Raw genomic sequence first — 13306 nt, 5'->3', positions numbered from 1 at the left:
CTCCTGGGGTTATCCATCCTCTCCAGGGGTTATCCATCCTCCCCTGGGGTTATCCATCCTCTCCTGGGGTTATCCATCCTCCCCTGGGGTTATCCAGCCTCCCCTGGGGTTATCCATCCTCTCCTGGGGTTATCCATCCTCCCCTGGGGTTATCCATCCTCTCCTGGGGTTATCCATCCTCTCCTGGGGTTATCCATCCTCCCCTGGGGTTATCCATCCTCTCCTGGGGTTATCCAGCCTCTCCTGGGGTTATCCATCCTCTCCAGGGGTTATCCATCCTCTCCTGGGGTTATCCATCCTCTCCTGGGGTTATCCAGCCTCCCCTGGGGTTATCCAGCCTCTCCAGGGGTTATCCATCCTCCCCTGGGGTTATCCATCCTCCCCTGGGGTTATCCATCCTCTCCAGGGGTTATCCATCCTCTCCTGGGGTTATCCAGCCTCCCCTGGGGTTATCCAGCCTCTCCAGGGGTTATCCATCCTCCCCTGGGGTTATCCATCCTCCCCTGGGGTTATCCATCCTCTCCTGGGGTTATCCAGCCTCCCCTGGGGTTATCCATCCTCCCCTGGGGTTATCCATCCTCCCCTGGGGTTATCCATCCTCTCCTGGGGTTATCCATCCTCTCCTGGGGTTATCCATCCTCCCCTGGGGGTGATCCACCCTCTCCCGAGCAGCCCCTGGTTGGTGCCACTTCAGCCACGCCCTGCACTCAAATAAAGTTCCCTCCCCTCAGGGGACACCCCCTCTGCTCCAAAACTCATCCCACACTCCCAGCCCGCTCCCCTGCTCTGGAATCTGCACCAAACCCCAGTTTTCAGGGCAACCTCAAGGCATTTGAGACACAAAAGTTCTCCCAGTGATGTCACAACCTCCAGTTCTATATGTGGCCCTGTCAGCCGTGTGCCTTTACAGCTTGTTACTGGTATTTTTTAACATTTATTTTGAAATTTTGAATTCTTTCCTAGCAGAAATTTTGTAAAATTGTGTTTCTGCAGGGTTATGTGCTCAGTTCTGCTGTCACTTTATACAGAGAGGGTCAAACTCTTCACTGCCACCTCTAAAAGCATTTCACCATCGAATTCTTTCAGGTTTTGATATGTGATTAAGGAGGGGGGAGGCTGGTAAAGAGAATTCTCACAAACAAAATCTCTGTTCTACTCAGAACCCACTCACACCGTGGCCTTCAGAGCATCACCTTTTCTCCCTGCCATCAAACCAATTCATATACAGCACAATCATCTGAACAGTGCTGTAAAACAGAGCCTTTTCCAGCTCAGGGAAAGAAGGAGCAATGCCAGCCCCTACACCTCAAAACCAGCACCTGGTGACAATTGTCTGAATGAAAATAGAAAAAAAATACAAAAAAAAAAAAAAAAAAAAAAAAAAAAAGGATCCTACAAAAATAAAAAAGTGATGTTTTAGTGTTCACAGCTCCTGGTTTGCTCCTCCTTAACCCATCACACCAGACATATAAATTATGCCTTAAAAGACCAGTAGTGTCTTCCTGGCATGAAACCATCCTTTGCCCAGAGAAAACCCAAGAGAGATTTTTTTTTTTTTTTTACTTGCTTATGTAGCAAATATTTCCCCCTCCCCTGGAATGCAAAAAGATTTGGCTGCGAAAAACCTCAAGTACAGTAAATCAAATTTGCCTAAAAAAACCTCCACAAGAGAACACTCGTTCCAGGTTAGTATTGATCAGCTCACTTCCACCTTTAAAAATAAAGGGAAGAAAAAAAAAAAAAAGAAAATAGGAAAGAAAAGCAAGTCACTTTGGTGATTATGAGAACAGGGAATTTTCCTTTCCACAGCTCTGCCACTGCATTTCAGGCATCCTAAAATTGTGGGGCCAGTGGAGCTGTCACAGGTTTGAAACAAAATGAAGACCAAAAAAAGCTGTAGTTGAGTGGGGTAGGAAATGCAAACAAAACGTGGCTCTGTTTCCCAACCATCAGTGAAATTCTGCTTCCACCTGCTGGGATGTCCAAGTGACCTCCATCATCCTGACTCTGGTGCAAGAACTCCCTCAGAGTTCCTGAGGGCCAGAACCTTGATTTCTATGGAATTACTGAAGGAGCAGAAGTAACAAGTTTAAAATCGTCAAGGTAACCCCCCAGCGTCACTTAATTCACAGAGGGAAGACAGAAACCAGGAAGAATCTGCTATTCTCATCTTAGTAGCACGTTTGACTTTGGAGGAAGTGCTTTCAGTGATGGCTTAAACCCCAAGCAAACAGAAATCCTGATTAAAAGAGCAGGGCCTTGATCTCCACCAAAGGCAGTGCAGAGCAGCCAGGGCGACACAGAGCAGCTCCAGCTGGGGGAACATCCCCCCAGCCCCACCGTGCTCTGATTTTTGAGACTACAAAAGGATTTGTCATCTGCTGAAAGGGCCCCTGTTACATTCTGCAGGCTGGGGAAGCCCAGGGCCATGCTCTGTGCTGGTGGGGACACCTCCAGCTGTCCTGGACAGTCACCACAGCTCCGAGGCTGGCTTCCAGTGACACCCCGAAAGCTGGGAACTGTGTGCTATTGCATCCTCACCATCTTCCATGCTTTGTGCCCTCTAGGGAAGCATGGGGAGCTGCAATCCATAATCCATTGCAGCTGGGAGGAAGTGCAGAGTAACCTGGCCCTGGGATGCTGTGGGCCAGAGGGGCTCGGGGGCGCAGCGCATCGCTCACCTCGGCTCCCCTGAGCACAGCCTCCCTTTGTGCTCTGAGGGAATTCAGCAGGCACAGGCTCAGGTGCCCACGAGCCAGGAAACAGAGGCTGAGCCGGTGTTGGAGCAGGTGAGTTACAGTACAGTACGTGAGAGGAGACAGCCTCACTTATTGCCTGAGCGCCGGCTCGGGAGCCAGCGGTGGCACAGGGCTGCACTGCCACCTTGGAATGTACAACTGCTCGCTCTGAGCATCACCAGGAGCTGCCAGAGAGCAAACCCCAGCCCAGCCCCACAGCCCAGGGCTGGCCGTGCCCAGCAGAGCCTGGTCACGCCCGGAGGGATCCCCGTGAGCGGCTCCTTCCTGCAGGAACTGTGTGTGCTGCTGATAGGGAACTGGATACATTGATTCGGTTCGAAGTTGGTTTTTTAAATAAAAGTGCTCTCTATTGCTCAGGCCTCATGGATCAGGACACCACTGATAGTTTCAGGATCATTACATAGCTGTATTAAGTGAAAAATCTCTTCCCTCCCTCCTTTCCCTTCCTTCCTCTGCCCTTGCCCCATTCCTCCTGCTGTCGTGTTCTATACGAGATCAGGCAAACCCCAGAGGCCAGGTTACATTTTTATGTTTTTGCAGATCTCCATCACAGATGGAATTTTTGCTGGTCATTTCTTGCAACCCATCCATGAGCAGGACAACCCCAGAAGAAGAGAGGGCAGCGAAAACAAACCCCACAACAGAGACGCAGGAGAGAAGAATCCATAAACGAGCAGAAATCAGTTTTCCACCGGGGTGGGATTTGCTAAGGGCTGGCTCACAATGACTTGCACCACGTAGTCCTTTGGGATTTTCAGCTCCTCCAGTTTCATTTTGTCTGCCAGGGGCCTCCCAGAGAAGAACCAGCGCTGGCTGCCCGGCTCCACTCCCTCCACGGCGTGCAGCCGCCGCTTCATGTGGTACACGGTGTCCATGCTGCGGACCAGCAGCTTGAGGTCTTTGCCTGTGGACAGGCGCAGGCGGAGCTGGCACTCGTGCCCGGAATTGGGAGGGGGGTCAGGAATATCCAGAGTCTCCAGGTCACCCTTCTCCTCGATCATGTTGATGGGTGGGGCAAGGCAGTAGACGGGGAGCTGGTAGCGGTTGCCCAGTTCATCGTAACACTCCGTAAGAGCACCTTTAGGAGAGAAGAGGGGGAGAATGAGTGGGAATTCCTGGTACATTTAACACTGGAGTATGGTCACTCTGCGAAGTTTTATCCTGCTGTTCAACCACCCAAGAGGTGAGGCCTGAATTCAGCTTTTAAAGGACCAGACAAAAATCATCAAAAAGCATCAATGCCCCATCTTTGCACACTTGGGGTTGAGATAAAAGCATCCCCTAAAAGCCAAACACTCCTCCCCCTCCAGATAAACTTCCAAAGCAGGGAGGAAGGATGAGGATGTGCTGCTGTCATTTCAAGGAGGAATCTTTCAGCAGCAGCACGGCCAAGGTTCAGGACACGCGTGCACCCAGCAAAGGCCACTTGGACCAATTCCAGCACGCTGACCCCGAGCTGTGAAAATGCAGGACAGCGCCGTGAAAGCAGCATTTTGGAACTTCTCAAACATCCCCAAATTGCTGAAATGGTTTGGTACAGGCCTCGTGTTTAGAGAGCACTGCCAGGACAAACAAACGCGGCCACCCAAGTCTGCGGCTCCATCGCCGCCACGGCAGCGGCGCCCAGCATGGATTTTGTATTTCCACAGCATCTCTGACTCCCACCTTCAAAGCCCTGGAGTGTCAGGAGGGATTTTTATTTCCCTGAACTCCCTTGGGATAATCTGGAGAACCTGGCTGTGAGCACAGGAATTCTAACACACGCTGAAGCATCAAATGAAAGCTGAGTTTTGCACAGTGTAACTTTATAAAATAGATTCCGGTTTATAAAACAGATTTCGAGCACTACCCTGGAAAAGCAGCACATTTTCCGGGCTGTTTAAAGAATTCAAGTGAGAGAAAGCTGAAAGCAGAGCCTGGCAAACTGAGGAAGCTGCATCCCAAATCCCAGCAGGAATCCCTTCTCTCTGTGGTTAAACCCCCAGCTTCTCCCTCTCTCCCCTGGTCTGAACTTACCTGTAGACCAAATTTCCACATTTTTGCCCCTAGAGGGGGCACGGTCACTTGCCAAATTACCCATCCTTGTGGAGCTGGGAATGTTTGAAGAGGAGCCAAGTCCTTGAGCTACAGCATATTAAAAAACCTCTTTGACTCTGTTCTGCACACCACAGCCAAGTGCTCCTTGTTAGAAACTAAGAGGTTTTTTTAGTTTGAATTTTTTTTTTGTGCTGACACTGAGTTGTCTTTAACTTTGCTGTTTGATCAGCAAAATTATCACAATATAAAATTATAACACAGGGAAATGTGGTGTCACCCAGCCCAGCATAACAGCAGCATCTTCTGCTGGGAAACTTTTGGACAGAAATCCTCTTTTTTTAAGGATAATTTGTGTTGGTGGAAACACACAGAGGAAATCAATAAAAAGATCAATGTCTTTAGGCTTTCTGTTTGTGCAGGTAGCACCAAGGCAGCTGTGCCCTGAGATTTATGAGAGAAAAACAAAGAAAAAAGGAAATAAAAAGATATAATTACATCAGCTCATTACAGTGTTTTACCATTAATGAATTTCAGAGCAAACCAACTTTTATCAAAGCTGTATTGGACCCAAACCCTTTAATGTTCTTTGTCATTTACAGACCCAAGCCTGAAGTTCCCACACTTCAGTTCTGTTTTACAACATTCATTTCACTCCTCATCGATTTGCTAAATGGCACAGGACTGAATTCCAGACATAGAAACAAGTTTGCTGCTAAAAAAAAGCCAAAATCCAAACCTCAATAGCCTTTCAATACAGCTAAAGCAGCTCAAATTTCTTCAAAAGCCACCTATGTTAAAAAGAATGCATCAGCTTTAGAAGAGCACCTCAAAGAGTTAATTTTAAATAACATGGGGGGAGCTTGCTGAGGAATTTCTTCATCATTTATCTTGTCGCCCAGCTGAACTAACATCAAGGTCAAAGCTTATGCTATAAACACTGGATTCCTTAATCATCATCAGATAAGCAATATTAAAACAAATCCTCTCCAACAGCAGCTAACTTGGAGGTCTGTGGCTAAAAAGAAATAAATAGAAAAAAGACACAGCAGAGGAAGGCTCTTGCCAATAAAACCCCACAGTCCCATCCCAGACCAAGGAATGGTTTACAGCAAACTGGTAATGTAAGAACAGGTTATTGCAAACCTCACCAGTAATCCCAGTGTTCTGTTCATCCTGGTGAAAATGTCCCAAGTCCCTTCACCTGCCAATCAGGGGCTTTAGGAGCAGATCTATTGATTAAAGAAGGTGATTACTGAGAGCAGCAGCATCCCCTCCACACCAGCACTCTGCACCTGCTGAGGCCGAGCCACAGCTCCAAGGACAGGAGGTGCTGGGCCCCAACTCCAATGAATCCCAGAATTATTTTGGTTGGAAAAACCCTCCCAGCCCATCAAGTCCCAGCCTGTGCCCCATCCCCACCTTGTCCCCAGCCCAGAGCACTGAGTGCCACCTCCAGCCCTTCCTTGGGCACCTCCAGGGATGGGCACTCCAAACCTCCCTGGGCAGCCCCTGCCAAGGCCTGAGCACCCTTTCCATGGGGAAATTCCTGCTGCTGTCCACCCTGAGTCTGCCCTGGCCCAGCCTGAGGCCGTTCCCTCTCCTCCTGTCCCTGTTCCCTGCGAGCAGAGCCCGACCCCCCCGGCTGCCCCCTCCTGTCAGGGACTTGTGCAGAGCCACAAGGGCCCCCCTGAGCCTCCTTTGCTCCAGCCTGAGCCCCTTTCCCAGCTGCTTCTCACAGGATTTGCGCCCCAGCCCCTCCAGGCACACCCAGCACAGTCCCCTTCAGCCACCTCACTCCCTCAGGCCATCACAACTTTGGGTCAAGTGACCTTTGGGGAGCCTCACACCCTCCAAGGTGTCACAAACAGGCAGAACATGAGGGGGTGACACGGTGGAGCTCCAAAGTGAAGAATGGCTGAGTTAACCAGGAGTTAAGTGTGAGGTTGGTTGAAGTGATGAAGGCAAACACGAGTTATTGGAGAGGAAGAGACGTGATGGAATCACCCCCAGCCACCACAGCAAGGCCAATCCCACCAGCCAGGTGGCAGCTCTTCACCGAGGCACCACAGGAAATCAAACATCCCACCCAGCAAACACCTCCTAACATCGCTGTTCTACCTGAAAAATCACATTTCTGATCCTTCCTGCAGGATGCATCAGCTTGGACCACACTCAGCTGGGAGGGACACTAAAAGAATATCAAGCTTTTATGAGAAAGAGGAAAACGAGAGAGAAAGAAATATTTTTTCAGGTTTTTTCTGTTACTTAGGCAACCAGGGTCCTTCCAGCATAGGAAGGACGCAGCCTCCTTAAACCAGAGGAGGAAAAGGCAGCACAGAGCTGCTCAGAGCTGCAGGGAACAACCATCCCACAGCCCAAGTGAGCCTCGTTTCCCTTCCCTGCTTCCCTTTCCCTCCCCAAACCAGAGCAGGTTCAGATGCCAAAGCCTGGAAGGTGAGGTGGTACTTGGGGAGTTTTCACTGCTGGATCATCCAAAGAAAGCCCTGGAAGGGGCAGATTCCAGGAGGAAAGGAGAAGGAAGGAAGGGTGGCAGACACGAAGATACAACGCAAAAACAACAGCAGATGGGATTATTTTAATGTTTCAGAAGTAACACCGGCTTGGAGAGTGAGGAATTCTGGAAGGCAGAGCTTCTTGTTGGTTGTTCTCCAGGTAGGAGACAGCTTGAGAATTTCAGAGAGAAAAATAAGCAGATGTGATCATCAAGCATAAGGAACGGGAACATTTTGAAATCAATTGCCTTGCAAGCCACAAAAAACTTTGTTTTATGAAGACTATTAGGGTATTTCACTGGATTGGGAAGGGAAAACACGAAAATGGACTGGTTAAAATGCTGCTTCCACCCCTAAGCAGCTCAGAGTTTGCACTTACTTATCCTCCTGCAGGACCAACAATTTAAGAGATCTCAATGGCAGGAAGGTCAACTTTTACAGGAGTTATTAAGTCAAGCAAATATGGCCACACTCACCTGAAAACACGAAAAGTTTAATGCATTTGAAACGGCATTTTGGCATTTCCTTAAGCTGCACACCATCCTCTTCAGGAAAATTCTGATTTTCTGTTCATAAGGTGCCTTGTACTTTAAGTTTTAGAGCAATCCTGAGAAGCATTGCTCAGAAACAACCAAAACTTAAAAACTGAGCAGATTTCCATCTTTCTTTTTCCCCTTCTCCCAGAGAGATTTGCTGCAGGAAGAGAAATGAAGACAACACAACCCAAAATGTGGCATTGCAGCGAGACTCAGCTAATTTAAGGAGACTGTCTGTGTATAACACATTTGCCCAAGGAACAGCTGGTTCAGTTGTTTTTCTGACTGAAAATCTCCATTCCAAAGCCAAGCTGAGCCTGGATTGCTGAATAAATTGGGAATAGTAGAGCTTTCACCTGTGGAGTATTGATTTGAACCCAACATAAATCACTGATGCCTGAAATTCAGTAGGAAAACAAAGGGGTCTCTGGGTCTGACAGCACAGAAATTGCTAGAGAGCAAAGATGAGGCAGAAAAGCTGAATTAGCTCTTCATCTTTATTAGCTGCTGATTCCAGGTCAGAGCTGGGAAATCCCAAGATTTCATAAGGAAAAAAGTCCCTGTCCTGATGTGGGAGAGGTGGAAGGTGGCTCGTGCAGAACGGGAGCAGGGCTGGGACAAGAGCAAACACGCAGTGCTTTGTTCCACTCCCCTCCAAGCAGCCCAGACTGGGAGGAGTTCACACCAAAAAGCTCTTCCTGACTTAAAAACTGCTCAATTCATCCCTGGAAGTGTCCAAGGCTGCTGTTACCAACGTGGTTTTCCCGTTTTCCAGAGGGAAATGTGTGGGAATACTCGTGCAAGCCAGTGCCTTGTACAGAGGACAGTAAGGCAGCTACAAGAACGAATGGTGTGGAGGAAATAAACTTGAGAATAAACCACGCCCCCGTGCTTCTTCCACCCGAAATTTCCATGGGTTATGCAAATTTTAACTGCCAGAAAGCTCCTGGACAAAGGTGCAATTTGGATGCAAAGCCCTGCTCTCATCCCCACCCTCCCTCTGTTACTCCAGCTCCTGAAAGGATGGGGTTTGCAGATAATGAGTATTAAGCATTTAATAATTCTCATTCCCAATTGCCTGAAAAACAGCTCTTCCATTATGGGAACATTATCAGTCTGGCTCCATTCCACGCTGGAGAACAACTCCCAGGGCCAGCAGGAGATCCCAGTGCTCCAGGAGCTGCTTGGTGGGCAGGAGCAGCTCATTCCCACGTGTGACAACTGGCACCAGACACGCAGGGACTGTGCTTGGCACATCACAAGGGGAAAGAGGGGAAAATAAAGAGTCTCCAACATCCTTCCCAACCCCAACAGTCCCAGCCAGCTGCCTTCCCTGCAATCACAGAGTGGTTGGGGTTGGAAGGGACCTCTGGAGATCCAGTCCAACCCCTGCCCAGGCAGGGTCACCTGGAGGAGGTGACACAGGGACGTGTCCAGGTGGGTTGGGGATGTCTCCAGAGAGGGAATCCCACAACTTCCCTGGGAAGCTGTTCCAGGGCTCTGCCACTCTCCATGGAAAGAAGTTTTTCCTCATGCTGTAATACCAAAATAATACTTTTAAAGAGCAAATCCCAGTTGGAGAATCCAACCAAAGATCCCTCAGGTGTATCTAAGCCCTCCTGCTTCAAACTGAGAACAGCTCACCCTAATACAGGGCAGGTTCCTACATGAACTGATTGTCCAGAGGAATTGTGGATGCCTCATCTTTGGAAGTGTCCAAGAAGTTTCCCAGGCTGGAAAAAGCTGGGATAGTGGAAGGTGTCCCTGCCCATGGCAGGGGATGCAGTGGGATGAGTTTTGAGGTCCCTTCCAACCCAAATTTTGGGAAAAGCCTGCTGCGCATATACCATGTGCATCACTGGGCTTCCTGATCCTCTCCCTTCAGCACAGCAGAGCACCAGCATCACTTCATTCATTAGCACTAATTAACTGAGCTGAAGGTGAATGATAATTAACAGTCTCCTAAAACAAATACATTTCTGCACTGGATGAATGAGCCACTTTTGTTGAGGTTTTAGCCCCAGTTCCCAGGTGTTCACCCCTTACTGTGCCCCATGTGCTGGAGCGGGGAGAGCGGAGGGATCAGCAGAGGGAAGAGGGATGGGACACTTTGGAAAGGGGGGCTCAGGGCCCTGAACCAAATCCTTCAAAATTTCTCTTAAAAATCCACACAAATGCCAACAACAGCAGTGGCAACCCTGCCAGAAGAGCTGGAATCTGTCACCCCACCTCGCTGACCTGACAGAAAAAGAGGGGAAAGCAGGGAAAAAAGGACCCACACCAGAAGTCTCCAACCTTGCCAGTAGTGTAACTTCCACACACGAGCTAATCCTTCCCTAATACAGCTTTACTAGAGCTCAAATACCCCCAGTCTGTGCAGTTCATCGGGTTCCCATCACTGGGGTTGATAAATAAAGTAATTAGGCATTAATGCTCGGTAGTTGTCATGTTAACAACACCGTATGTACTGCCACTTCCATATCCCTGTAAAACTTGGATCTAATCTTGCATGGAAGTAACAGCTTCCAAGAGATATTCCATCAGGGTTCAAAGATGACAAGTCATTTTACTAATGAAGTATTCATCTACTACTCTGCTTTGCATGTCATGAAAATAGATGCCTGTCTAGACAGGCTTCTTAGATAAAAATGTAAAAATAAAATGGTTGGGAAAAGAGCTGCTCTGTGTACCCCCTTCGTTTACATTTGCTGTTCTGCATTATCCAGCTTCCTCAAGGGGCTGGAGGGTTTTGGAGGAGAAAAAGAAAGCAGAATATCATCATCACCTGAGGCTGCACTGCACTCCTCCAAGCACAGCAACCCTGGCAGTGTTTAAAGGCCCCAGGTCACCTGTTCAGGGTGAAGCTGAACTCAGATTTACAGAAGTTGTCACTGCCTTAGTTACCATTGATTTTTTTAGTCTGTTGTTCCCATAAATCCAGAGTGAGCACCTGGTACTCAGCATCCCAAATCCCTTAACTAACGTGGTTCCAATGGAAAACTAAATGGGGGGTTAAAATTAAGCAGGGATAGAGATTTCCTTTTTCTTGCCAACCACAGACAGACACAGATTTTGTCCCTGGAAGTCTACAAAGTGCCACATCCTCACCTTCCTTGGGCACCTCCAGGGATGGGCACTCCAAACCTCCCTGGGCAGCCCCTGCCAAGGCCTGAGCACCCTTTCCATGGGGAAATTCCTGCTGCTGTCCACCCTGAGCCTGCCCTGGCCCAGCCTGAGGCCGTTCCCTCTCCTCCTGTCCCTGTTCCCTGCGAGCAGAGCCCGACTCCGCCTGGCTCCAACCTCATTCCAGGGAATTGTAGAGAGAGAGGAGGCACAGCCTGACCATGACTCGTTGGGACGTTCCATTACCAACTGGTGACCACAGAACTCGAGCAGCTCCACCCCCTGTGCACTCCAGGCAGGGAGTTCACCCTCCAAACAATCCCCTGCCCACCGGTGCCCACTCAAAATGAGATTTTGGACAGTTTAATCTGAGCTCCAAGAGGATCTGGAAGGAAATTTGTGCTGACACCGCACTTACTAAAGCTCCAGGCACAGCGGCAGCAGCAGCCCCTCAGACTGAACACCAAAGCAAATGTTGGCTTTGATTGGGAGTGTGGAGAGCTCTCCCAGCTGTTTGCAAGGACAACAAGAGGTGGAAAACTCCTAAAACTAAACAACTCTCCCCAGCACCTACCTGTGTGCAACAGGGGAGAGAAAGCAAGCACAGAATGACCCAAAGGTTTGCCCTGCACTTTTGTTCTGCCTGCTCCCAAACTCCTGTATCCCTGTGCTGGCATTCCAAGACCTGCTAATGAGCCTGGAAGTCACTCATTTGCATGCTCAGTCTCCAAGGATCACCAGCAAAAATGTGAAAGGCTCCAGGGAGGTCAAGCAGCCTGACACGATCCCACATTAGTGCCCACATCCTAAAATCAAACCACAACACAAGGCTGGTCCGAGCTGTGGGGGCGGAGGGGATTAAAGGAGGTCACAGGGGAGATTTGAGGCAGCAGCGTCGCTTTATTTGCTCCTCATCTCCAAGGTGCTTCTCCTTCAGAGGAAATAAAATAAAAAAAGGAAATAAAATAAACAACTAAATTCATGATTAAGCACAAAGGTGGAAGATTGAATGTTGGTGCTGCCCCTGAACGTGCACTGAGCGGAGGCTGCACAGATGGTGAGAGCCCAGAAAGGTTAAAAATTCGAGGCCTTGCTGTAGCTGTGACCTTCTCTACAAACCTTCCTTGATCACTCAGGAATTATTAAAAACACCTCAGAGGTTTCATTGTTCCTGTGTAATGCCAAGGATAGAAACCCAGAGTTCATTTTGCTGCAGATAAAGCTACAAACCAAACACTGCTTGCTCTGGGCTGGGCTCAGACGTGGTTCAGCAAAAAAGCAAAGCCCCACTGGGCTTCTCAGTGATAACTGCCAGCAGAAAGCAGCTCCCAGCTCTAGGTGCAAGCAAAGCCAGGAAAATTCTTAGAAATGAGGATTTTTCCAGAGGTCAAGTTGTCTGTAACACACACCCACTGAAGCCTAATAATGACTCAAAGTTATCAGCCTGAGGTATTTATCAAAGGAGGCTGTGGGAGATTTAACAATACTGAAATACCTCCTGAGTGCTGCCCATCCAGGTAGGATTTCCTCAGCCATCACCTGCCCCTAAAATGTTAAAGGGAGAAGCCTTCTGGGGCTCAGACACTTCTATGTCTATATAGGCAAACTATTTTGCCTTGGCTTTGGAGAAAAGTTACCATCTTATTATTTATATTCCTGAAGCCAAACCAGCAGAAGAAGCCAAATGTTTTGGCCACAATCAGCTGGAGATGATGGAGGAGGAGGAATGGGATGGGCCAGGAGCAGGTGAGACACCCTAGGGCTGGCTGAGCCCCTCATTTACCAACCTGAGGACACCAATTCCTCCAGGAACGCCAAATTTACTGCAAAACACAATTCCAGAAGCCAGCAAAGCCACCCCTGGAGAACTCTCACTGGAATCTTCAGGGAGGAACACATTTTAAACTTCATTTCCCACTTCCATTTTAAACACTTCACATTTCTCCTCATTTCCCAAGCAGACAGCAAGGCAGATGAAGCTGATAGCCAATTCCCCCACTGTAAGCAGCCAATAATGGAGTAGAAGTCCACTCCTGGGGAATATTTAATAAACCAGACATCTTGTCCTGACCACTATCAGATACCACAGGACTATTATTCACTTCAGGCAGACACACTCCTCCCTGGAACATCTGCAGCACCCAGATCAACAAGCAGCTTCTCACACGAAGAATTTGAGATGTTCTTTTGTCACGTGGGTTTATTTCGAGCATCTCATGGCCAGTTTGGGTTTGTTGCTTTGGCTTTTTTGGGTTTTTTTCCTTAAAGGAATTAGCTGCAATTTTCTGGTCATGCATTAATAGTTAAAAAAAAAGCCAACCAAAAAGAGCATTTCTAA

General features: G+C 48.6%; 1 protein-coding gene across 2 annotated transcripts in view; it reads right to left on the bottom strand.

Moving 5' to 3' along the window:
* Positions 1-1087: 1087 nt before the first annotated feature.
* Positions 1088-13306, bottom strand: part of UBTD2 (ubiquitin domain containing 2) — a 42744-nt gene continuing 30525 nt past the window's right edge. For both annotated transcript variants that reach the window (XM_032125123.1, XM_032125124.1), the window contains exon 3: positions 1088-3837. In XM_032125123.1, coding sequence (XP_031981014.1) covers positions 3440-3837 — 398 coding nt within the window. In that variant the 3' untranslated portion in view covers positions 1088-3439. The remainder of the gene's footprint in view (positions 3838-13306) is intronic.

The sequence above is a fragment of the Corvus moneduloides genome, chromosome 15 (genome assembly GCF_009650955.1).
Source record: "Corvus moneduloides isolate bCorMon1 chromosome 15, bCorMon1.pri, whole genome shotgun sequence".
Classification (NCBI taxonomy): domain Eukaryota; kingdom Metazoa; phylum Chordata; class Aves; order Passeriformes; family Corvidae; genus Corvus; species Corvus moneduloides.
This window is presented reverse-complemented; position numbering and strand designations above follow the sequence as displayed.